Here is a 27,400-nt window from a genome sequence, read left to right on the forward strand (position 1 = left end):
TACTATTCAACATATCTCCCACACACCTGCACCCAAAGAGCAGTCAGTTTAGATAAAAGTTTGAGAAACAGAATCAGGGCCAAAGGATAAGCCTCTCCTCTACTTCAGAGCACTTGTTGTCTGCCTCACACCCTCTTCTCCCTGGGGCCTGGCTGTGTGTTGGCTGCCCCCATGCTGGGATGCGTGAACAGTAACAACAGTGGACTCCCGGTCCCTGTGCTGATGGGAGGCAACAAGGATAAGCTGCCCTCACACTTGCTATGCTAAAAGAACAGGAAATACTATTTTACCTGTGGCATAGACAAAATGCCTAATATAGAAGCATGTTTTATAGTGGGAATTTGCTATACAAATCTATTAACTATATCCTTTCTTATTAAAAACTGGCTTAGCTGAATTATATTCAGTCAAAAGTTGGGTTCTAGTGCTAAAATCAAAATCCACTTAGGGCTTTTAACATCAAAACCAAGACCCAAAACTGCAGCTAAAGCACATTAGTTCATAAAGCAAGGGGAGTCTTGCAGTCTCTGGAAATAAGTAAAATCCCTCTTTTGTAAGTGAAAACTTTCTCTTTTACTCATAATCCAAAATAAGTGAAGAAATTAAAGCTGCATGAATGGTCCCCGAAAAAGTTCCTCTGTTTGAAAAAAAAAATTGATGCCAGGCGTGGTGGCTCAAGCCTGTAATCCCAGCACTTTGGGAGGCCGAGGCGGGTGGATCACGAGGTCAAGAGATCGAGACCATCCTGGTCAACGTGGTGAAACCCCGTCTCTACTAAAAAAACAAAAAATTAGCTGGGCATAGTGGCACGTGCTTGTAATCCCAGCTACTCAGGAGGCTGAGGCAGAAGAATTGCCTGAACCCAGGAGGCGGAGGTTGCAGTGAGCCGAGATCGTGCCATTGCACTCCAGCCTGGGTAACAAGAGCGAAACTCAGTCTCAAAAAAAAAATTCACTAGGTTCAAGTATTAAAGAAACTACTATACAAGTTGAATCCCTGACCCATTGTTTAGGGCAGTTTTTTTTTACTATAATGCCCTGCCAACACAAAACCACTGTGAAGATCTAGGAGCACAGAGAATGGCGGTCAATGCTACAGGGCTCATGGGCTATGGGAGAGAACTACAGACCCCACACCCTTGCCTAAGTCTCCCCATCTCATAAGCTGGTCAATGTCCCTGCTGCTGACTCTGGGCCCCAACATTATCCATTCCTTCCCCAACCTCTCCATTTCTTCACCTACTTATTCAGTCAGACATTCAACCACTATGAAATGCCTCTTCCCTACACACATATGCAACACACGCCAACTCTCAAGGAATGCAACTTAGTGGAGGACAAAAAGCAAGTAAATATGCAGTAACAATGCAAACATGTGCCACTACAGGGATAGGTACCAAGTGATAAGGAACCCTGCAGGGATGAACACCAGCCCAGCTTCGGAGGGGCAGAGAAAACGTCCCTGAAAAGGAAGCTACAAGAATAAAGAGCAGTAGGCCACTCCATGAGGTGGGAGATGGTGGTGAGGAATGCCTCAGTGGGTGGAACAGCATGTGAGAGGCAGAAATGGGTGGAACAGCATGTGAGAGGCAAAAGAGCAAATGTAGCCAGTCCAGAGGGCTGGAATGGATGGCGAGATGGGGAAAAAGTAAGAGCTCACTCTACCTAAAGCCAGGCCTACGGGGAGCCCTCAGGTGCTCCTGGATGCCTCCTCTAAGAGCCTGGCAATTCAGAAAAAAGAATGTCCCTGTGTACCATAAAGGACTCAAGTCTTAATGAGGGGACTCTTCTAGACACACGCCATCATTGTATCTGTTGATTTTAGCAGCAATGAGGAAGCTAATCAATACTTAATTTTAGGAAAGTCACAAGCTATGTGAATAAGACAATGGACAGATAAGGTCTACAGGCAGGAGACTTCTATCTGGCTGAAATATCAAACTCCTATGTGCTATATGAAATATACCACCACATATAAAAAATTGATGAATGTAATTCAGCCATAAGAAGTCCTATCTAGTGGACAGATCAATATAATCACCTCTTAAGAAGTTATTACAGTGGGAGAAACTGGGCCTGGCTTCACCCTGAGTTCTTAAGCAAGTAACTGACCTTCAGTTTCTTCATTCACACAAGAAATAGTTGTTATGGTTGTCTTCAGCACTTCTAAAACCCATCATTCTCGCAGGATGTATCAAAAGTATTTTATCACCAAAGGCAAGGATTTAAGTAACTTTTCTAAGCCACAGACTTACAATGGTTTTATCCGGGGGAAAAAAAATGGATGGGCCCCCAAACTGTCTAAAATTCAAAAAACAAATACATTTAAGTTCCCATACCTTTTAAAAGTTGACAAACCATGCATAACCAAATACAAACATAATTAAAATTTTAGGATAAGCAAATGAGAGGATAATTTTTTTTTAAGAAATGAGAAAGTAAAAAAATTAACCTAACGAGGCAGGCAGTGATTCGTTGCTCACTTCCCCTTCTGCTGGTTTCATTTCCCTTCTTAGGTGAAAACACTCCTAATATGTAAATCAGTCCACTACAGACTTCAGAGTCCTTTCTGCTAAGATTTACAGAAATTTTTATGCAAAAGAAATTATTTCTAGACTTCCATGTACTGGAAAAGGAGACTTACAAAATACATCAAACTAAAGTGGATAAATGTATGCGGCAAAGCAGAAGCAAGTAACTAAAGAGCCTACTTTTAAACATTTAGAAATGTTTAAATAGTAAAAAGTAGAAATGTAAATATTCTATAATTTTTAAGAACTCAGTAGTAAAAAGTGAGACTCAAATCATTTAGGAGAACCTACTAAGTGCCAGGTACCATGTTAACTTGGGATCTTTCTGGTTTAGGCTCCTTACAATCCTACTGGATAGTATTATCTCTATTTCAACTGTACAGAAATGAAGTAGGAACAATAGCTTAGTCAGAGTGGGTAAGTAACTAGACAAAATCACACAGCTTAGAAAGCAAAGAAGCTAGACTGTAAACCCCGTTTTACTCAATATTAAATCTCCTTTTCCTTCCATAGATGATGCAGACTTTAAGCATCAAAGTACACAAACTGAAGAAACTTTATCCTTTGTATATAATTCTCTTAAGTATATGCCATCATTTCAAGGGGAGCTTATGCTAAGTGTGACTCCATAAACAAATCATTTGTGAAAGAGAAAAACCACATCCAGGGTAGAGTCATAAGGTGAAAAAGCCTATTTCAGAAAGCACTTCCTGAAAGAGACAAAGCAGCAATTACAGTCAGCTCAGCACCAACTCCTATGCCAAGCGTTACGCTGGAAACTACTTTTTAAAGCAACAAACGTCTAAAACAAAATACAACATTTCTTAAATATACTGTTTCCAGAAAGAGCTATTTTAACAGAGGCAATTCAAAGATATCTCTTCGACAGAAGTGGGTATGCTGAAAAATGTTCATCTCTTATACAGCCTATTGATGGACAGGAGGTAAGCAGCATTTAATTAACTTCATGATTATTGCCAAAAGTAATGCTTTATGTACTAAATTTCAAAAATCATTTCATTGTAATAATACAGGCTGGGCACAATGCCCCACGTCTGTAACTCCAGCACTTTGGGAGGCCAAGGCAGGAGGATCACTTGTGCCTAGGAGCAACAATGAGACACCGTCTCTATAAAAAAAATAAATATAACTGAACCTTGTTGGTGAAGGACCTTGAAAAATGCTATATAATCATTTTTCCACATTAATACGATTTTGCATTTATTTTCAATATTGTTTTACATTAAGAGTAAATAAAATTTTTTTCAGCTTAAGGAAAACATTTATGGCAAATCATATGTACATTTAGGAATGTTCATCACATGGTTTCAATTACATTGTTTCATGAAACATAGTTAATGGTTTTTAAGAAAAGAAAAGCTACAGATAATCATGGTATCTACAGCTTTTAAAAAGCTGACTTGAAAGTCAATCACTTTTCAATATTTATCCAAAAATCTGTCTGTGTTTGCAGAACACAACCAATACTATATTGCCTTTAAAACACATGCATCACTCATATTTTTTTCAAACTTGAGCAAATGAATAGAAGTATTGGTGACAAATAAGCTACATAAAAACAGCTTGAGCCTAATGTGGGAAAAAAGATTTACTCAAAATGGTAAGTACAGGACTTATGCCACAAAATTAAAGGATGAGGATAGGTGAAGGGAGTCCTGATATAACAGTAAAAAAGAAAAACAAATACAAAATTTTATTTATATTACAATTGCTACTACTTAAGAATTCATTCCAGTTAAAAATAAGATTTAAGCCTCCAAAATTACTCTCCTTTGAATGACATTGGATATATAATTTTTCTCTGCAGTACTTTCCTCGTTTGATAGAAATTAATATACTAGTTACACAAATATTTGGAAAATTTAATGTAAGTTTTAAAATATATATAATTCTATACCAAAGTCATATTTAACCTAAATATTTGAGAAGGAAAGATGGAAAGGAAGGGAAGGAAGGAAAGAAGGTAGGCAGGCAGGCAGGTAGGCAGATATCTTGTGATTATCCACAGCAATTGCTCAAGTTAATTCTTAATTATCAATAGCCCGTGATGCCACTGACCACAGCAAATCTCCCTCATAGTTTTCATTAAAGAGAAATTCTGGGCTGATTTCAAGACAGCCCACTCTGCAAAGTGACATTTTTTTAAGGAAACTTTTCATCCACCTCCACATTTCAAGGGGGTGCCACAGGTTCCATTTCATTGCAGCAAAGTCTATTTTTAAAATCTGTTGTTGGTGTTGCATCATGGGGGAGTGAAGTTTCACACTGAGGGGGTTCAATGATATTTACAACCCCAAATAAACTCCTTTCCATTTAAAATGGACAGATTTTTTGGGGAGGGGAGGGTTACGGAAATTTATTAGTTTCTACATATACATCAAGTTACTGAATGACTTCTTATTAATATCTACTTGCCTTAGATTCTCCTTTTTTGAATTTACTTAGAAAATTTTTAAAATTTAAAAAATATTTAAGCTTCTGAATGTAGGTAGAATGAGGATATGAAAGTTACTAATGGCACTAGCTTATTTTCAAGGTGCTGCTTTCTGTGCACCACTGAAGTAGAGCAGTTGAAAGCAGTTTCATGTTTTGGTGAACAAAACCTGCAAGACTTGGCATTATGTACTCCCAACTGTGCATTAGAAAAGAGTTCATCTATTGTTCTAACAGTCCAGTTCTTGATCTGTTGACCATGGCACAAAACACTACTGTTTCTAGACCTATAATTTAAAGAGAACGTACGGTTATAAATATTATAAAGTGTTTCCACTTAAAAAAAAAAGTTTAATGGCCAGCTAAACAACTCTTCATTTTCTAACTAGAGAATTACTAATGAGAGTGTTTTAGCTGCTGTAAGTCATCTCACCAAAAGTTCCTTTATTTATTCATTGATTCAGTAAATATTTTATTGAGTACCTATTACATGCTTAATAGACAGTGGGGCTACAGCTGTAACAAAGGAAAAGTTCCTATTTCTCTCTCAAATGAGAATTACTGTGAATGTTCAGTAGTTAACCAGTTGAATGGTTCCTTGACTAATTTTCCATATTTCTATTTACATATTTTGCATATTAAAATTATATTTAATGAACAAAAATACATTATTTAGACATTGCTCATCTGGTTGCAAAATATTTAAACAGAATGAAGATGATAAAAAGTGGCAAACAATTGCATAAGATTCAAAATTCAGAATGGCCTTTTCCCTATTAGTCCAAATCAAAGGATACTTACAGAAACAACTGTTACCTAATTTCACACTATAGGAAAAAATTGTAAAGAAATGGTTATTCGCCGGGCGCGGTGGCTCACGCCTGTAATCCCAGCACTTTGGGAGGCCGAGGCGGGTGGATCACGAGGTCAAGAGATCGAGACCATCCTGGTCAACATGGTGAAACCCCGTCTCTACTAAAAATACAAAAAATTAGCTGGGCATGGTGGCGCATGCCTGTAATCCCAGCTACTCAGGAGGCTGAGGCAGGAGAATTGCCTGAACCCAGGCGGTGAGCCAAGATCGCGCCATTGCACTCCAGCCTGGGTAACAAGAACGAAACTCTGTCTCAAAAAAAAAAAAAAAGAAATGGTTATTCTTGTAGGAAGAAGGGAAGTGAGCAGGGGGAGAGAGAGAGAGAGATGAATGAAATTGTCAATGAATTATGACACCAGGACCATTTTAATAGATTGATATAAATTAGTAATAATCTCTAGGGAATGGATTCCTTAACAAATACTAAGACACATAGAGTGAGTCTATAACATAAAATGCTCTCAAAATTAAAATTCACTGACAGCCAAGCTGAGTGAGACAATGTTAAGCACTTATTTTTCAACCAAAGTTTTATTCCTATTTTTCTTAACTATTTTTACAGTTTCTAAGTGTCATGCCTACCAACAAGCTATAAAATGATCACCCCGAACGATCAAGATCAACCTGTCCCTTTTAACAACTCACATCCAGGTGAATACAAAATTGCAGCCCTTGTCTTCTATAGCTGTATCTTCATAATTGGATTATTCGTTAATGTCACTGCATTATGGGTTTTCAGTTGTACCACCAAGAAGAGAACCAGTGTAACCATCTATATGATGAACGTGGCATTACTGGACTTGATATTTATCATGACTTTACCCTTTCGAATGTTTTATTACGCAAAAGATGAATGGCCATTTGGAGAGTACTTCTGTCAGATTCTTGGAGCTCTCACAGTGTTTTACCCAAGTATTGCTCTATGGCTTCTTGCCTTTATTAGTGCCGACAGATACATGGCCATTGTACAGCCGAAGTATGCCAAAGAACTTAAAAACACATGCAAAGCCGTGATGGCGTGTGTGGGAGTATGGATAATGACCTTGACCACGACCATCCCTCTGCTACTGCTCTATAAAGACCCGGATAAAGGCTCCAGCCCCGCCACCTGTCTCAAGATTTCTGACATTATCCATCTAAAAGCCGTGAACGTGCTGAACTTCACTCGACTGACATTTTTCTTCTTGATTCCCTTGTTCATCATGATTGGGTGCTACTTGGTCATTATTCATAGTCTCCTTCATGGCAGGACGTCTAAGCTGAAACCCAAAGTCAAAGAGAAGTCCATAAGGATCATCATCACGCTGCTGGTGCAGGTGCTCATCTGCTTTATGCCCTTCCACATCTGTTTTGCTTTCCTGATGCTGGGATCAGGGGAGAACAGTTATAATCCCTGGGGAGCCTTTACTACCTTCCTTATGAACCTCAGCACGTGTCTGGATGTGATTCTCTACTATATTGTTTCAAAACAATTTCAGGCTCGAGTCATTAGTGTCATGCTATACCGTAACTACCTTCGAAGCATGCGCAGAAAAAGTTTCCGATCTGGTAGTTTACGGTCACTAAGCAATATAAACAGTGAAATGCTATGAATAATAGAAAGGTTTTTTTACTTCAATCCCATTAAAATTCACTTTACGCACTAGTCTGGGGTCAATGAGTATTCTGTATAAATAGTACTAATAGGAACCTTGAATTCTTAGTCTTGCCATTTAATTTCTCCTAATAAAGTAACAAACCAAGTAACTTACCATCTAAAAGAAAGGAACTGAACTATAATCTGCAAAGCCCATATGATCCTCAATACTATGGAAGTAAAATAAATGATTCAACTATAACTTCCTCTCCACTAAATTATCTTTATCACTCTTAACATAATCATATCCTACTGGGGCTTAGAACCAAATATATGCATTGGTTAGAAATTGATTTCTGGCTGGGTGTGGTGGCTCATGATGTAATCCCAGCACTTTGGGAGGTTGAGATGGACAGATCACTTGAGGTCAGGAGGTCAAGATCAGCCTGGTCAACATGGTGAAACCCAGTGTCTACTAAAAATACAAAAATTAGCCGGGGATGATGGTGCCCGCCTATAATCCCAGCTACTCAGAAGGCTGAGGCAGGAGAATTGCTTGAACCTGGGAGGCAGAGGTTGCAGTGAGCCAAGATAGAGCCACTGTACTCCAGCCTGGGTGACAGAGGGGCAGGAGGATGGGGGGAAGAGGAGGGGGGAGGGGAGGGAAGGGAAAAAGAGAGAGAGAAAGAAAGAAAGAAAGAGAAAGAAAGAAAGAAAGAAAGATTGATTTTTGGAAATAACAGGTAAATTCACATTCTTTAGAAACAAAAAAAAGATCAAAAAACACAAAAAAGTCTAATCATAAAATAGCATTTTTACACTAGAAGGTCCCTTGGAATTTCTGGTATAATTCTTCTGTTTGAAATATAAAAAACTGAAGTTCAAAGAGGTTATGTGACTTGCTCAGCTGAAGAACCACACCTAGAAACCAAGGTCAGTTCTTTTATATCAAACACCAATTGTCAATAATAAAAAGCAAACGTTTAGATAATGTAAACACTCTTAGAGCTACATGAGGTGGTAGTGAGATGCAGTTTCTCGATAAAGAGAAAAACACAAAGATTTTAGTTTTAATAATCAAATGAGTAAAATATATATCTTTATATATTTTATATACATTTTTATATATTATTTATATATCTTACATATATTTAACACATAATTATTTCTAAAACAAGAAAAACAACACCTGTATTTGATGTGTAGGTTTACTTTACACATACACATAGTAAGAGTCAACTCTCAACCATAGAGATGAATCTATGCTTAAATTTATTATATAGAAAAGTTCTCTGCCATAGCTTGTCTTGATAAGAAGAGTTTAGTCATTAGCCTTGGGAAAGAATTTGTGACTAAGTCTTCAAAAGCAATTGCAATGAAAACAAAAAATGGCCATACTGCTCAAAGCAATCTACAGATTCAAGGGTATTCCTAGCAAAATACAATGTCATTTTTCACAGAATTAGAAAAAAACTATTCTAAAATTCACACAGAACCAAAAAAAGAGCCCAAATAGCCGAGGCAATCTGAAGCAGGAAAAAAGAAAAAAGTCCAGAGGCATCACATTATCTGAGTTCAAACTATAAGGCTTATAGTTCAAATATAGTTCAAACTATAACCAGAACAACATGGCTACTGGTACAAAAACAGACATACAGACTAGCGGAAGAGAATAGAGAACCCAGAAATAAAGCCTCACACCTACACCCATCTGATTTTCAACTAAGTTCACAAAAATAAACAGTGGTGAAAGGATTCCCTATTCAATAAATGGTGGCGGAACAGCTGGCTAGTCATAGCAGAAGAATGAAACTGTACCCTTACCTTGCACCACATACAAACAGTAACTCAAGATGGATTAAAGGTTTAAGTGCAAGACCTCAGGCTATAAGAATCCTAGAAGAAAACCTAGGAAACACCATTCTGGACATCAGCCTTGGGAAAGAATTTGTAACTAAGTCTTCAAAAGCAGTTGTAATGAAAACAAAAATTGACAAGTGGGGCCCCATTTTAACCAAAGAGCTTCTGCACAGCAAAAGAAACTATCAACAAAGTAAACAAAACCTATAAAATGGGAGAAACTATTCACAAACTATGCATCTGACAAAGGTCTAATATCCAGAATCTAAAAGGAACTTGATTCAACAAGCACAAAACAAATAACCCCATTAAAAAGTGGGCAAAAGATAGGAACAGATAGTTTTCAGAAGAAGATACACAATCAGCCAACACACGTGAAAAAATGCTCATCAGTAATCATCAGAGAAATGCAACTCAAAACCACAATGAGATATCATCTCACACCAGTCAAAATGGCTATTAGAAAGCCAAAAAACAACAGATGCTGGTGAGATCTGGGAAGAAAAGGGAAACTTATACACTGTTGCATATAAGTGAGAAAAGGGAATACTAATATGGGAATGTAAGTAAGTTCAGCCACTAGGGAAAGCAGTTTGGAGATTTGTCAAAGAACTTAAACAGAACTACCATTCAACCCAGCAATCCCAGTACTGGGTACACAGCCAAAAGAAAATAAATCATTCTACCAAAAAGACACATGTACTCACATGTTCATCACAGAACTACTCACAATAGCAAAGACATGGAATCAACCTAGGAGCCCATCAACAATGGACTGGATAAAGAAAATATGGTATATATACACCATGGAATACTATGCAGCTATAAAAAAGAATGAGATCATGTCCTTTGCAGCAACATGGATGCAGTTGGAGGCCATTATCCTAAATAAATTAATGCAGGAACAGAAAACCAAATATCACATGATCTCACTTAAAAGTGGGAGCTAAACACTGGGTACACATGGACATAAAGATGGCAGCAATAGACACTGGGGACTATTAGAGAGGGAAAGGAGGGAGGGAAGCAAGGGTTGAAAAACTAACTACTGGGTACTGTGCTCACTACCTGGGTGACCAGATCATCTGTACCCCAAGCCTCAGCATAATGCAATATACTCATATAACAAACCTGCACATGTACCCCCTGAATCTGAAAGCTCAAATTTCAAAATATAAAAACAAACTCAGTGACCTACTGCATTGACAAGCAAAGGCAAAGATTTCTAGCTTGCATGACTCCAAGTAGATGCTAACTAAAATAAGAAAAAAGAGGGAAAGAGGATAGAGAGGAAGCCAGAAGAGAAGAGAGCTTCTGAACATGAGTTTTCTTTGAATCTATAAATCATTAGGAAATAAGACTCTAGACCAGGCATGCTGGCTCACGCCTATAATACCAGCACTTTGGGAGGCCAAGGCGGGAGGATTGCTGGAGGTCAGGAGTTTGAGACCAACCTGGGCAAAATAGCAAGACTCTATCTCTACAAAAAACCAAATAACAACAAAAAAGATATTGGCCAGGTGCAGTGGCTCACACCTGTAATCCCAACACTTTGGGAGGCCCAGGCAGATGGATCACCTGAGGTCAGGAGTTCCTGACCAGCCTGACCAATATGGTGAAGCACCATCTCTACTAAAAATACAAAAAAAAATTAGCCAAGCATGGTGGCAGGTGCCTGGAATCCCAACTACTCAAGGAGGCTGAGGCAGGAGAATTGCCTGAACCCAGGAGGTAGAGGACTGCAATGAGCAGAGATCACGCCATTGCACTCCAGCCTGGGTGACAAGAGTGAAACTCCGTCTCAAAAAAAAAAAAAATTAGCTGGGCATGGTGGCACACCTATAGTCACAGCTACTCAGAAGGCTGAGCTGGGAGGATTGCTTGAACCCAGTAGTTTGAGGTTACAGTGAGCTACTATGATCTCGCCACTGTACTCCAGGACTGGCCAACAGAATAAGACCTCATTTCTAAAAATAAAAGAAAGAAAAGAAATAAGACTCCAGAAAGATCAGGACAGTAGTACGGATTGGAAATTGAGAGCTGGGAAGCAAACAACAGATGTTCACTTTAGTTGAAATCAAAAGAGTGGGCAAGATAGCCCAAAAAAACTTGAGAAAAGAGCTGTATGCAGTAACTAAGGTTGAAAAGAACTAGGAGGGAGTAGTTTGTGGGACTCAAGAGAGCAGGTAGTTTCATGAAATAAGGAGAGGTTAAAAGCATTTAATATGCTACTGAAAGATTAAATAGGATGACCAGTGGCTTTAGAAATTCGGTGGCCGCTGGTGACCATTATAAGAGAAGTTCCTACAGTGGTGAGGCTAAAAATAAAAAAGAGAATAGGAAGTAAAGAACTGTAGGTCAGGTGCAGTGGCTCATCCCTGTAATCCCAGCACTTTGGGAGGCCGAGGTGGGCGGATCACGAGGTCAGGAGATCGAGACCATCCTAGCCATGGTGAAACCCCGTCTCTACTAAAATACAAAAAATTAGCTGGGCATGGTGGTGCATGCCTGTAGTCCCAGCTACTCAGGAGGCTGAGGCAAGCGAATCGCTTGAACCCAGTTGACAGAAGTTGCAGTGAGTTGAGATCATGCCACTGCACTCCAGCCTGGGGACAGAGCAAGACTCCATCTCAAAAAAAACAAAAACAAAACAAAAACTTTAGAGGTGCAGATAAATTTGGTACTGATGGAGAAGAAAAATATTAGGTATTAGGTGAAAAATGCTGCAAGTTGTAAAGCACATTGATTTTTTTTATTTTTAACTTTAAGTTCTGGGATACATGTGCAGAACATGCAGGTTTCTTACACAGGTATACATGTGCCATGGTGGTTTGCTGCACCTATCAACCCGTCATCTACATTTTAAGCCTTGCATGCATTAGGTATTTGCCCTAATGCTCTCCCTCCCCTTGTCCCCCACTCCCTGACGAGCCCCGGTGTGTGATGTTCCCCTCCCTGTGTCCATGAAGCACATTGATTTAAACACAGAAACAGCAGTTTCCACAAAGGATATATTTGTGGCTGGGTACAGTGGCTCACACCAGCAATCCCAGCACTTTGGGACGCCGAGAAAGGAGGATCACTTGAGCCCAGAAATTCAAGACCAGCCTAGACAACATAGCAAAATCTTTTCTCTACCAAATAATAATAATAATGTTTTTAAGAGGATCACTTGAGCCCAGAAATTTTCTCTACCAAATAATAATAATAATGTTTTTAAGAGATATATTTACAGAATACAAAGTTTACTTGTTGAACTGTGTTCCAAGAAGTCTATGTTTGAGAAAGCCTCAAGATTAAAAAAAGTCATACTATATACTGTAATGTTTTGTGACTTGAAAAGAAAGAGATATATTCTCATTCAGGAGGTGGCTGACTTAACATTTATAGTGTCTTTCAAAGGGGATGCTATAATGTTACAATTTATCCAAGTTTGTAACTCTTTCTACAAACTGAGATTTAAGTAGGTAAATCCCTTCTCTCTTCTAAGAGTAAGCAAAAATATTCCCACCAACTTCAAAATCGAATCAATCTTTGTTTTATGCGCTAGTTAATAGGATTCCTAATTAAATAAATGAAAATGAAGGTTCTATTGTCATTCAATTTTATGTACAGCAGGAAAAAGAAGTGTCATCAGACAAGGAGACAGTGTAAATAAGAATTAATGCTAAGTTACTATCCATCTCCAAAGTTTATTCTAACACAGACATACATACCTCCCATCACTCAGTGGGCTGTACAGGGAACCAAAAAGAACTGGCCTGATAAGAGATGTTTTGGGGAAAACTGATGATTTAGCAATGCTGCTGCTTTCCTGAATCAATGTGGAATCATTCCTGATAACTACACTATTTTCCACAATAACAGAATAGTCAACTTTAACTTATCAGTCTAATTACAATGACCACCTGTGGAATTCAAACTGCATGCTAATTATGACACAGAACTTTATGTCTCCATTCAAATATTATTCAGAATCATACATTAATAAAACAGCTAAAGGTCAACATTCATAGATAGTCACACCGACTATAATTCACAAAGGGCAGCTACACTGTAAATAGGAACAATGCAGGTATGAAGCTTACTAGAACACTAATTTTTAAATAGGGATCCAAAGTGAATTTGAATCAAGATACATACAGCAGCTTAATAGTTCTCAAAACACATATTTAAAATTAAAAGAAGAATGAAGATAGTACACACACAGAATTTTGAATATCTGGTGTCTACATTTCATCCTACCTTATTTCCCAAATAGTGTCTCAGATACTTAATTCAGATGCTTGGAGGTCATTTACATGTGCTAATAATTCTGCTCCTAGATTCAAGTTATTTTACACACCAATATATGGGTTTTGGTTTTTGTTTGTTTGTTTGCTTTTGAGACGGAGTCTTGCTCTGTCACCCAGGATGGAGTGCAGTGATGCGATCTTGGCTCACTGCAACCTCCGTTTCCTGGGTTAAAGCGATTCTTCTGCATCAGCCTCCTGAGTAGCTGAGACTAGAGGCGCATGCCACCACGCCCAGATAATTTTTAAATTTACTGGCCAGGATGGTCTCAACTCCTGACCTCATGATCTGCCTGCTTCGGCCTCCCAAAGTGCTAGGATTGAGCCACTGAACCCAACCTGTTTTTTTTTTTTTTTGAGATGGAGTCTTACTGTGCCAACTCTGCTCCTAGATTCTAGTTACTTCACACACTAATATATGGTTTTTGTTTTTTTAAAGAAGATCAACGCAATATGAAAGCATACACATTCTGCAGGTTGTCTACAAAGTTATAACCTATACACTGGCTTTATGTTTGATGGAAGTGTATAAAACATCAGCTTTTAAAAAATCATTCTTCAGAAGCTTATCCTCATAGAAATTAATTTTGTTTCCTAATCTAATTAAACTTCATATTTTTGTGTTGAGTTCATAAAATTACAAAGACAAATTTCACTATAAAAACACACAAAACTAATTCTATCAGGACCAGAATAGGAAATTCATTAAAAAAATTCTCCAAAACACAAAATTTCAAAGCTAAAAAAAAAAAAAAAACTAATGTGGCCAGGTGCCGTGGCTCACACACGTAATCCCAGCATTTTGGGAGGCCGAGGCAGGTGGATTACCTGAGGTCAGGAGTTCAAGACCAGTCCGGCCAATGTGGCGAAACTCTGTCTCTACCAAAAAATACAAAAATTAGCCAGGCATGGTGGCATATGCCTTTAGCCCCAGCTACTCGGGAGGCTGAGGCAGGAGAATTCTTAAACCCGGGAGGCGGAGGTTGCAGTGAGCTGAGATCACGCCACTGCACTCCAACCTGGGTGACAGAGCGAGACTGTCTCGAAAATAATTTTTAAAAAATTAATGTAAAACTGATTCTACTTCAAGAACATAATGAAAATGTAGGCATAAATTGGACATTTTTACACATGAAATCAATTTTACCATATCTAGAAGTTTAAAATATTATTTTACTGATTTTCATATATAATAATACTTTATATCAGATTCAAGTAGTTCTAAATTAAGTCAATCTTTAAGTGCTACTTACAATCCAGAAGGCAAATTACTAGCTGCAGTGATGCCAAAGGAATACTGCATAGCTTCAACGAGGAGAAAGTCAAATAAGGCTGACAAAACCCAGGAACCCAGCAAAAAGGACTACAAAATAAAACAGCAGAAAAATTATAGAGATGAGTCTCCTAAAAATAAAGAAACGTTTATTCAGCTAGAATTAGCTCAGAGGTGTGTATGTATTTGTGTGTATTTGTGTGTGTGTGTGTGTGTGTGTGTTTCGTGCAAGTTGCACGAAAGGTACTTGAATTTTTTTTGTGCTTATAAGAAAACATATTCTCGTTAAGATAACAGAAAACTGCCTGTAAGAAATTTTAGGATTGTGTTTATTAAGATTTTTTAAAATTACATACATAAGCTAGAAAGAAATGCTAACAAATGATGGAAATTATTTGTTTTTATTAAAACAGATTTTTGAAAATGGGCAGAGTAAAACCATATTGCTCAAATGTATTAATATCCATAATTTTTAAGTATGCTGAAGATATATTTTTTAACAACTAAAACACAAACCACTATGCAAAATAAATTATAATTTTATTAAAGTCTAAGTATTAAAATTTGTATTAGCTATTCACAACTAATATGACACATTATCATTATTATTATTATTATGCTAGTGTCTTATATTTTAAAATTTTCTTTGGTTAATGTCCATGTGCCTCAAATCAGATACAGAATTGATTAAAAAAAAAATTGTAAATAATAACACCAAGTTTAACAAAATAAAATCATTTAAATAAAATTTTTTTCTATAGCCTAAGTAGCAAGGGCAAAATACATAAAAACTTACTGCAAATTTTCTGCTTCCATATCTTCTTTCAAATATCCTAAAATTATAAATAAGCAGACTACTGCAGAAAGTATCTTTCAAATCAAGGCAAATTATTCTTCCACATATCAACCTCCAAATCTAGATGGGGATTTAAAAAAGAACAATAAACAAGAGTAAGATTTGTTCAGGTATGTTCCTTAGCAAATTTATTATGTTTACACTGCCTATTTTGAATACTCTCAACAAAATCATAATGCACACACAAAAGGAAAACTATATATGTATATTCTCTAAAAAACAAGTTCAAGTCTCTCATAGTAAAAGTTTCTTCCAACAGTAGCATGAAAAGTACTTGCATTTTTTTTGTGCTTATAATAAGAAAACATACTCTCATTAACCAAAGACTGCCTGTAAGAAATTTTAGGATTGTGTTTGGTAAGATTTTTAAAAAGTATATACATAAGGTAGAATGAAAGGATAACAAATCTTCATTTTTATGCTACTGAATAAGACAAACTTGTAACTGAAAAACAACTTAGGTATAAACTCAAAAATATACATTTCTGAACTTAATTTTAATCATCAACCTACTTCATAGCAACTATGCACAAACTAATTTATGGTAACTGCTGCTAAATACAACTCTGTTTGAAATATTAGTTTATTTAAATCATTGTTTCACCCAACTTCTAGTTGCATAAAAAACATATAAGAGGAAATATATATATATAAAAAGAGCTACTCAGCAGCCTATTTTGAGTCTGCTTAAACATTTTTCCGATTTTTAAAGATAATCCCAATGATTTTTAACAAACATTCTAATCTTATTTCCTCTTCACAATTACTTTATGTGATAGGTAAAACAAATATTAATCCCACCTTTTCTTTGTATTTTTATTGTAGTAAAACAGACATAATATTTATGATTTTAACTCCTGAGTAAACAATTCAGTGGTATTAAGCAAATTCACAACGTTATACAACCATCATCACTATCTATTTCCAGAGCTCTTCATCATCCCAGACAGAAACGCTGTGCTAACTCCCTGTTCCCTCCCACCTTAGCCCCAGGAAACAATATTCTATTTATGTCTCTATGAGTTAAGTTTATACTAGATACCTCATGTAAGTAAGATCATATATTTCTCCTTTTACATTTGCTCACTTCACTTTGCATATTTTCAAGGTTCATAGTAAAGTATGTATAAATCTGATTCTCATTTATAGTTGAATAGTATTCTATGGTATGTATATACCACATTTTGTTTATACATTTATCTGTTGATAATTTGAGTTTCTACCTTTTTGCTATTGTGAATAATGCTGCTGTGAACACTGGTAATATTAACTCCTTTTTTTTTTTTTTTTTTTTTTTAAGACAGGGTCTCACTCTATTGCCCAGCTTGCAGGGCAGTGGCATGATCACATCTCATTGCAGGCTCAACCTACTGAACTGAATCAATACTTGCATCTCAGCCTCCTGAGTAGCTAGGACTACAGGCATGCACCACCACGCCCATCTAATTTTTGTATTTTTTGTAGAGATGGGGTTTTGCCATGTTGCTCAGGATGGTCTTGAACTCCTGGGCTCAAGCAATCCATCCACCTGCCGGCCTTGGCCTCCCAAAGTGCTGGGATTACAGGCATGAGCCACCACGCCCAGCCAACTCTGTCTTAAGGAAAAAGAGGCACAGAGAAAGTATTTGTCTAAAGTCATATAACCTGTGCTCTTGCCAACAGAAATAAGAATACAAATGAGAAGTCTGATGATATCAACTGTCAAAACATTTCATATATGTTTCTACTCCAATCAAGACACTAGGCAGAGTCTTTGTCATGATTTTACTGGCCACCAGAGTTCATCTCAGCTGCCAGCCCAGCTGACCTGAGGATGGTTGCCTACCAGGCTGTATTGACGCCATAGCTGGGCTCAAGGAGAAACAGTACCAGAGTCACACTGAAACTTCAGCCTGCATATACGTCCATCAATATGATCATTGAGGCAGTACACGTGAGAGCACATAGGAAACTGTCAAGTACTTTACCAGTGTCAGATGATGACTGTCATCTCTGCAGAACGCCAGATTCAAAAACCATAAGAGGCAGCTCCAAGTCCTCTATCCCCACATTTAATATTACAATGAAAATACTCAGGGACAAGCTCTGAGAGCCACTAAGAAAATCTGGGGATTAAGGAAATTGAGACTTTATAATTACTAAAATACAACAAACTGCATTTCTAGAACCCCATTTTTTTTAGTTAATGAAAATAAAGCTGCTAGCTACAGTTTTAAATAATGTATGTGTTGCAATCATGCTCAAGGACACAAAACTGTGAGAGATGGTATAAGAATAAACCACTGCATATTATTATGCAGGTGAATGTCCCCTAAAGACTGATAACTGGCTTGCACTCAGCAAAGCACTGCTTCTGCAACTCAACCTAAAGAAAACTGACTGTACCTTTGCATTAATTGCCAAAATCTGGGAGATTCAGAACTTGCAAAATAAAGCCCTTCATCAACTGCCCCTCTTGGACTTATCCTGGGTTCATCTCAAAGCATGCATCCTGTAGCACACTCCTAAGGGTCTGAAGTTCATGTTACTTCCTAAAGTAAAATGCCCTTCCCTCTCTTCACTGCTAATTCACAGTCACCCCTTCTTTCAGACCAAACTGAAAGCTCACATCCCTCAGACTCTCCAGAGCTACGCCCCGACACCGGTCCCTACTTCCTTTATCGCCCCCGAGGATGTCGTGTACACCTGTGTCCTACAGACTCATGTTCTTACATGTATATGTGTGTTTAGATTTCCCAAGGCAGAACTGAAACTCCCGTATCTCTCATGAACACACACTGAGAGCCTCTTAGGTGTTTTAACAGTGGCAATGTGGATGTGGCTATTCCCATTCCTGGACAGTAGAGTGGTCCTCTTCTAACCAAGCAGATTACCACCTTTAAAGCACAGATGCCCACAGAGTGGGCTTAGCCAAATGAACCAAATTAACTCCAGAAATTAGGAAGGTACCAACCCAAGGCCTGGGGCCCCTTACATTAGTGGTCCTTAAAGCCAGCCATACACTAGAATTTCCTGGGGGTTGTTTTTAAAAAGATGGCAATGTCCAGGTCCCACCACCAGACTCTTTGACTGTTGTTCTGGGGTGAGATACTGGGTTTACATAAATCTAGATATAAATTATACCTATACATAAGTGTAGATATGGAGACAGATCTCTTAAGTTTTTCCAGGTGATTCTAATGTGCGCCCAGGGTTGAGAACGACTGCGTTATAGCAACTGAAATAATACAGAAGCTATACTATCTTCTGAGAAATCAGTAATACGGATAAATAACTCAAAGACCTACATAGGAAGCTGAAGCCAATCTGAGCAATGGTATTAATTACATCACTATGAAGAAAAGGTGTCAATGTTCAAGAAATGGATTATTATGCTAAAATGGGCTTGTGTTTAGCAAAGAAAGGGTGGCAGTCATACACTAGAATTTTTACTACCACTCCAATAAAGAACCCAGAACCAGTATTTTCAATGAGATCAGTCTAGAAACCTTGAAAACCACAACTTCTGCTCCTTCCCATAGCAGAAACTCAAGAGAAATTTCCTACTTCGTTTAACCATCACTGTAAAAGTATCATAAATTCATAATTTGATACAGCTGACAGAGCCTAGCTCCTGTAAGCAAATATTCAAATTGAGAAAAGGTTTTGGCAAAGCTAAGTATGCACATTGGACATTAAAAAAAGATTTAGCATTGTTTTTAATTCCCTTGAAGTTATAAATTGCATTTCTCTGAGTAAAAAGTGAAACTGAAAACAAATGTGCCTAATAAAAGGAAATACTGCCATTGCTTCATTATTCTCTGCTTTGCTAAAAAATCAATAAATACAACTAGAAAAGTTTCTTAATGAAATATTAATAATAAACATTTCTTACAAACTGTAGGCTTTGAGGGACTAATAGTAGGAAGAAAAAGCAAATCTAGAGAAAAAAAAAACTGTCTTCGCTCTTCTGACGGGCCAGTGAGGCAGAGCTCACCTGGAAATCATTCTTGACTGCATGGAGGTCATACACAAAGAGCTTCTGGCAGTGAGGCAGGAGAAGGGCCAGCAGGAGGGAGAGGGCACTGGGTACCAGCAGAAGGCTCTTCGACAGGGGCGCCTTGTCTGGAGGAAAAAGGAAACCACTTTCAGAATGATTGTTCCTAAGATTTATAAAACCACGTGGGTGAAAAGCAAGAGAATTCAGAATGAAGACAAAGTCCAAAAACTCTGAAATTTAGTTCTAACATCCATTTTCAAATCATTGACCTGTGGAAGTAAGTGATCAAAAGACGCTGGAAACAAGCAGAATGCACTGGCAGCGCTTCACTGTCAGTTGGCTCTTAAATGAGACCAAGTTTACAGCCAGAACTTCCATAGAAACACCTTTCAGAAAATGGTTACCCAAGTGTAAAGAAATAAGAGAAGTGTGTTTTCCGTCAAATCAGCCAGTTAGCTCCTGAGTAGGCACAAAAGTTCATATATATAAATACATTTTTAAGTTTTATTTTGCAATTGATACATAGTAGGTGAACATATTTTGGAAGAACATGTAATAATCTGATACATTCATATAATCACATCCAGAGATGGAGTCTCACTTTGTCGCCCAAGTTGGAGTGCAGTGGCGTAATCTCAGCTCACTGCAACTTCCATCTCCCAGGTTCAAGGGATTCTCCTGACTCAGCTTCCTGAGTGGCTGAGATTATAGGCACATGCCACCACACCTAGCTAATTTTCTTAGTAGAGACCACATTTCGCCATGTTAGCCAGGCTGGTCTCAAACTCCTGGGCTCAAGTGATCCTCCCACCTCAGCCTCCCAAAGTGCTGGGATTACAGGCTTGGGCTACCGCGCCTGGCCCGGGGAACTATTTCTTTAAGCTAGGAACACTGAATTATTCTCTTCTAGGTATTCTGAAACATCCGATAGATTAGTGTCAACTACAGATACCCCACTGATCTACTGAACACCAAGTCTTATTTCTAAGTGTATGTTTGTACCCATTAATCAACCTCTTTTTATCCCCCTCTCCCTCCTACCCTTCCCAGCCTCTGATAACCACTAGCCTACTCTCTATCTTCATGAGATCCACTATATTAGCTCCTATGTGTGAGAACATGGAATCTTTGTCATTTTGTTCTTAGTTTATTTCACTTAACATGTCTTCTAGTTCCATCCATCCTGCTGCAAATGACAGGATTTAATTCTTTTTTATGGCTGAATAATATTCCTCTGTGTGTGTGTGTGTGTGTGTGTGTGTGTTCTTTATCCATTCATCCATATTTTTTCCATTCATGCATTGATGGACACTTCAGTTGATTCCACATTTTGACTATTGTGAATAGTGCTACAATAAACATGGGAGTGCAGGTATCTCTTTGATATACTGATTTCCTTTCTTTTGAATATATATCAAGTAGTGGATCATATACTATTTGAAGAATCTCCATACTGTTTTCCACTGTGACTGTACTAATTTACATCCCCACCAACAGTGTACTAGGGTTCCCCTTTCTCCACATCCTGGCCAGCCTGTTTGTTTTGGGTTTTTGGGGGTTTTTTGTTTTGTAGAGAGTTTTGCTCTTTCACCCAGGCTGAAATGAAGTGGTGTGATCTCAGCTCACTGCAACCTCCATCCCCCAGGGTTCAAGTGATTCTCCTACCTCAGCTTCCCAAGTCTGGGATTACAGGTGCCCACCACCACACTCAGCTAATTTTTGTATTTTTAGTAGAGATAGGATTTCACCATGTTGGTCAGGCTGGTCTTGAACTCCTGAATTCAGGTGATCCACCCACCTCGGCCTCCCAGAGTACTACGATTACAGGCGTGAGCCACCGCATCTGGCAGCCAGCCTCTGTTACTCCTGTCTTTTTGATAAAAGCTATTCTAATTCATGGCTCATCGTGAAATATTTGTGAAATAGCTCATTGTGGTTTTGATTTGCATTTCTCTGACGATCAATGATGTTGAATATCTCTTCATATGCCTGTTGGCCAGTTGTATGTCATCTTTTGAGAAGCGTTGCGTCTATTCAGATCTTTTGCCCACTTTTAAATGGGATTATTTGGGTTTTTGCTATTGAGTTGTTTGAGCTCCTTACAAATTCTGGTTATTAATCCCTTGACAGATGGATTAATCTGCAAGTATTGCAAGTATTTTCTCCCATTCTGTGGGTTATCTCTTTGTTGACTTTCTTTTTCTGTGCAACAGGAGCTTTTTAGTTTGAGGTAATCCCATTTGTCTATTTTTCCTTTGTCAGCCTGTGCTTTTGAGGTCTTAAACAAAAAATCTTTGCCTAGAGCAATGTCCTGGAGCATTTCTCCAACATTTTCTGCTATCGGTTTCATAGTTTCAGATCTTAGACTTAAGTCTTTAATCCATTTCCTTTAATTTTTATATATATTAAGAAATATGGGTCTTTCATTTTTCTGCATATGGTTAGCCAGTTTCACCAACATAATTTTTTTTGAGACAGGGTCTCACTCTATTGCTCAGATTGGTGTCCAGTGGCATGATCATAGCTCACTGCAGCCTTGAACTCCTGGGCTCAAGTGATCCTACTACTTCCCTAGTAGCTGAACCTACAGGCACAAGCTACCACACCTGGCTTTTTTTTTTTTTTTTTTTTTGTAGAGATATGGTCTTGTCATGTTGCCCAGGCTGGTCTCAAACTCCTAGTCTCAAGTGATCCTCTCACCTCAGCCTCCCAAAGGGCTAGGATGATAGGCATGAGCCACTGCACCCAACCCCAGCACAAATTTTTTGAAGAGACTGTCCCTTCTCCATTGTGTTCTTGGCACCTTTGTTGGCTGCAAATGCATGGATTTGTATCTGGGTTTTCTAATCTGCTCCACTGGTCTATGTGTCTGCTTTTATGTCAGTATCCTGCTGATTTTACTCTGTAGTATATTTTGAAGTCAGGTAGTGTGATATTTCACTTTGTTCTTTTTGCTCAGGATTACTTTGGCTACTCAGAGTCTTTTGTGGCTCCATGTAAATTTTAGGATTTGTTTTTCTATTTCTGTGAAAAATGTCATTGATATTTTGACAGGATTGCATTGAATCTGTAAATTGCTTTAGGTAGTATTGCCATTTTAACAATATTAATTCTTCCAATCCATAAGCATGGAATACCCTTTCATTTTCTGTGTGTTCTTCAAGTTCTTTCATCAGTGTTTGATAGTTTTCCTTGTATATATATTTCACATCTTTGGTTAAATTGTTCCTAGGTGTTTTGTTTTTAAAAAATTAAAAGAAGCCAAAGTGTTAACACTGCTGTTTGCAGTGGCCTCCTGAGATTTTCCACCATGAGTACAATTGGAGCCCAGGTCAGTTTTCCAGGAGAGCCTAGTGTAATCTCTGCCTTGCACTAAAGCAGTCACAGCCCTCTTCCTCCTTGATCTAATCATTTACATATTAAGTATGAAAGAATTATACTACTAAGGTTATTTTAGAAACTATAAATGTCTTCTCTCTTCCCTCTGATATGAGAGAAAAAACTAGCTCACTTTTTTTCCCCAATACAACAAAATGTCAGCTTTTACCTACTCAGGAACATTTCCTCCAAGTATGTCATTTAATCAAAATGTGCACTATTGTGAGACATCTAGGTAGCCTCTTCTCTCCCTCCTGATCTTCCTTGGTTCCACCTTTGTGTTTTCGTGCTTTCCTCTCTCATAGACCCTGAAAACAAGCCCCTGAAGCTACCTGCTGAGCTAATCCATGGGGCAGAACAAGCGCTATGAGAAGGGAAAGGACCTGGGGCCCAGAGGACTTGGGCTTGAACCCTCATTTTCACACTTACTGATGCTTGTCATTGGACACAGCATCTGACCTCTCTGAGCTTCAGTCACCTCATCTGACCTAATTCTCAGGGTTACGCTAAGAATGAAGTGAGGTAATGCATGTAGAAATGGCTAGCACAGTGTCTGGCCTACCATGGGAGCTCAGAAATATAAAGAGAATCTAAATCTAGGAAAACCGCTAAATTAACATGTTTTCCTTGGAAATAATTACTTCATATAATAACCCTGTAATATTCATAGTATCAAAAGACTAGTCTTGAGAACTCAAGTGGTACCAGCAGATTTGGTTCCAAAAACATGGCAGAGATTTCCATCAAATAATGAAACACTTAAGCTTCATCAAGAACCAAAAACATTGCCTTTTTTCTCTTAATACAGTTGTATTCTCCCATCCTTTTATTGTGAAAAAGTTTACAATTAAGACTTACACAATCATAATTTTGATAATTCTGTCATTGCTTTTATATTTCTTAGCTGGCATTCTGTCTTCATTCTTCTTGTATCTCGGTATCACTCTATACTCATGGATTTTTACTTAGTCAATGTGTTACAATCAGCTGCATTCTTTTTCCAACATTCAAACTGTCTGGGTGGAAGCCCTCTGACTAGCTCCTGCGGCCTTTCAACCATGGCCCTCCATGCCTGCTCTGGCTGCCCCACTTACCCATTTTGTCCTTGCTTTAGGCTCTCCTGTACTCTCCCTGTCCAAGACCTAGAATTTCTCTAAGGATCCCTGTTAGGGAATGGGGAATGTTGGGGAATGGTCTTTAGAAACAAAATCTGAGGCTGGGTGCTGTGGCTCACGTCTGTAATCCCAGCATTTTGGGAGGCTGAGGCAGGTGGATCACAAGGTCAGGAGTTCAAGATTAGCCTGGCCAACCTAGTGAAACCCTGTCTCTACTAAAAATACAAAAATTAGCCGGGTATGGTGGCATGTGCCTGTAGTCCCAGCTACTCAGGAGGCTGAGGCAGGAGAATCACTGGAACCCAGAAAGTGGAGGTTACAGTTAGGCAAGATTGTGCTGTTACACTCCAGCTTGGGCAACAATGAGAGACTTCATCTCAAGAAAAAAAAAAAAAAAAAAGAAACCAAATCTGGGTACTAGATGTGCTCACTGTAATTTTGGATCCCAATGCTTCTAGCTCTTTCAGTAATCAGCGCTAGAAAATATATTTTTGAAATCATGATTCATAATGATATTTCCAATTCAAATTCAACAATTTAACACTCCAGTACTCTTTTTCTTTTCTTTTTTTAAGATAGGGTCTCCTTATATAGCCCAGGCTAGAGTGCAGTGGCATGATCTCAGTTCACTGCAACCTGCACCTCCTAGGCTCAAGCAATCCTCCTGCCTCAGCCTCCCAAGTAGCTGGGATTACAGGGGCAAGGCACCATGCCTGGCCATTTTTAATTTTTTTATTTATGTAGTGACAGGGTTTTCCCATGTGACCCAGGATGGTCTTGAACCCCTGAGCTCAAGTGATCTGCCCGGCTCAGCCTCCCAAAGTGTTGGGATCATAGGCGTGAGCCACCATGCCTGGCCTACAGTGCTTTTTCTTAAGCTCTTTGCATTTCTGTCTTTTCTCTCTTAAATATTAATAGTTACCTGCTTGCTTTATCCTTGGTTACACATAAAATAATTTTAATATTATAATATCAGCATCATTATAAACAATAAACTGTTTATTAAGCCCACTGGGAAAAGTTTAAGATATCTTAGAAGATTTTGTTTTTGTTTTGGTCCTTAGAATGTGTGTGTATACATATATCTCCACTAAGGATGGACGGAGTCCTGTGTTCAAAAACTACTTGAAATAATTCTTTTCCCTGGTGGTTATAATACAGAAGTTTGTTTATTTCTGTTTACATTCAATGCTAAAGTTTGCTTCTTTCCCCATTAAAATTTTTGAATGTTAAATATTTACACTGTTCAAAACCAAAACTATGAAAAACAAAGTTTTACTTTCACTTCAGTTATTTATCCCCTCTATCCCATACCCCCCAACCCACTCCCATAGATACGCACTAATAGTTTCTAGCTTAACTCCCAATTTTCCTTTTTTAGAAAACAAATAACACACGTTAACTTATATATATACATGTAGACATGGTACAAAAATGCACACACTGTTAGTTCCTCATTTCTGCATAGCTCTGATAGGCACAGACTTCAGTTACCATGATTTGGTAAAATAACACCAGTTCTTCAGTATATAAATCATTATGTCAGTAAGACGTGTACTATGATCAGTGACCAATCATATATGTCACTTCTCTCCAAGTCTGTCAGTGACTGGTCACTGGGCAGCTGTTATTCCATTCAGGCACAGAGAGCAAAGCCTATGCGCTGCCTCATCTTCCAATGATAAATTCATGTGACATTTTACAAAAATAGACCATGAAAAGAGGGAACTAGTCAATAAAGATGAAAGTATACAACAAAGAGGGCCAGGCGTGATGGCTCACATCTGTAATCCCAGAACTTTGGAAGGCTGAGATAGGCGGATCACTTGAAGTCAAGAGTTCGAGACCAGCCTGGTCAACATGGCAAAACCCCATCTCTACTAAAAATACAAAAATTAGCTGGGCATGGTGGCACCTGTAGTCCCAGCTACTTGGGAGGCTGAGGTGGGAGACTCATTTGAACCCAGGAAACAGAGGCTGCAGTGAGCCAAGATCATACCACTGCACTCCAGCCTGGATGACAGAGAGAAACTCCATCTCAAAAAAAAAAAAAAGCATATAGCAAAGAAACGAAAAGTAATAGTGCTGAAAGTGAAATTTGAATCAAATGTATAAAAGAAATGTTATAAAGGTTATAAAAGAAATAACCACAGGAATGTTGACACTGCCACCATTCAAGAGACTCTAGATGGACAGCCAGGGAAACCCAGTGAAAGTGAACATATCAAGAGGAAGGTGACTGTGATAGTCAGAATACTGGTTCCCCAAGGAGGTCCACATCCTGATTCCCAGAACCTGTGATTATGTTGGGTTATACAGCAAGAAGGTGTTAAGGTTGCAGACAGAATTGAGGTTGCTAATCAGATGTCCTTGAGATGAGGAGATTATCTAAGATATCCAGCTGGATCCAATGTAATCACAAGTCTTTTTTTTTTGAGACAGAGTCTCACTCTGTTGCCTAGGCTGGAGTGCAGTGGCACAACCTCAGCTCACTGCAACCTCTGCCAACTCCCAGGTTCAAGCAATTCTCATGCCTCAGCCTCCCAAGTAGCTGGGACTACAGGTGCATGCCCCCATGCCCAGCTAATGTTTCTGTACTTTTAGTAAAGACAGGGTTTCACCATGGTGCCCAGGCGGGTCTCAAACTCCTGAGCTCAGGGAATCTTCCTGCCTCGGCCTCCCAAAGTCCTAGGATTACAGGCATAAGCCACTGTGCCTAGCCATATTTCTTTTGCTTTAAAACTTCACATTTGTGATAATGTTACAGAAGCAATAGTAAACTAAAATAGTAACTGTGATGACCCAGAGGAAGTGATCCTGGCAAAAATCTACACATTAAGGAAACTCTCAGAGATATTTCATTACATTGAAAGCAGAGAGAATAAATTAGTGGATACTTAGGCAAAGTCAGAAAGGTGTATGACAATTCACAAGGTATTACGATAGGTACTCCCCGTAAGTTACACAACAGGAAGAAGGCAAACACTGTTCAAACTGCTCTTGATAAGTTTCTTACAAACAAATAAAACACTTTAATTCTCAATGTCTCTAATGTTTTTAATAAATTACAGTATATTGTTTAACTATTTTTTCATTTCCCTATGATTTATAACTACACATTTATGAGAGAACTAAAGTTGTAACAAAGCATCCTTTCGATAAAGATTTTTAAAATTCATGGAACAATCCAAATTTTCCCCATTGATTATTAAA

General features: G+C 38.3%; 2 protein-coding genes across 5 annotated transcripts in view; one reads left to right on the forward strand and one right to left on the reverse strand.

Annotated features, from left to right (window-relative positions):
• Nucleotides 1–27,400, reverse strand: part of UBAC2 (UBA domain containing 2) — a 179,416-nt gene that overhangs the window by 124,533 nt on the left and 27,483 nt on the right. For 2 of the 3 annotated variants that reach the window (XM_012440952.2, XM_012440953.3), the window contains exons 2-4: nt 19,692–19,819; nt 15,656–15,775; nt 14,840–14,949 (exon numbers count right to left, since the gene is read on the reverse strand). In XM_012440952.2, coding sequence (XP_012296375.2) covers nt 14,840–14,949; nt 15,656–15,775; nt 19,692–19,819 — 358 coding nt within the window. Of the gene's footprint in view, nt 1–14,839; nt 14,950–15,655; nt 15,776–17,682; nt 17,702–19,691; nt 19,820–27,400 lie in introns of those variants that run through there. The other variant, XM_064362183.1, reaches the window with a different exon arrangement.
• GPR18 (G protein-coupled receptor 18) lies at nt 3,206–7,503 on the forward strand. Of its 2 annotated transcripts, none has more exons than XM_012440956.3 (2): nt 3,206–3,474; nt 6,421–7,503. In XM_012440956.3, the coding sequence occupies exon 2, from the start codon at nt 6,455–6,457 to the stop codon at nt 7,448–7,450; it is 996 nt and encodes a 331-aa protein (XP_012296379.2). In that variant the 5' UTR covers nt 3,206–3,474; nt 6,421–6,454; the 3' UTR covers nt 7,451–7,503. The 2 variants fall into 2 exon arrangements, with proteins under 2 accessions (XP_012296379.2, XP_064218255.1); XM_064362185.1 differs by lacking the exon at nt 3,206–3,474 and having other exon boundaries at nt 5,913–6,509; nt 6,598–7,503.

This window comes from Aotus nancymaae, unplaced genomic scaffold (assembly GCF_030222135.1).
Source record: "Aotus nancymaae isolate 86718 unplaced genomic scaffold, 86718_ANA_hifiasm-v0.15.2.pri h1tg000048l, whole genome shotgun sequence".
NCBI lineage: Eukaryota > Metazoa > Chordata > Mammalia > Primates > Aotidae > Aotus > Aotus nancymaae.

What these genes read in the sequence shown, in the direction of transcription:
- GPR18 (XM_012440956.3), top strand. Translation starts at nt 6,455, where the DNA reads ATGATCACCCCGAACGATCAAGATCAACCTGTCCCTTTTAACAACTCA.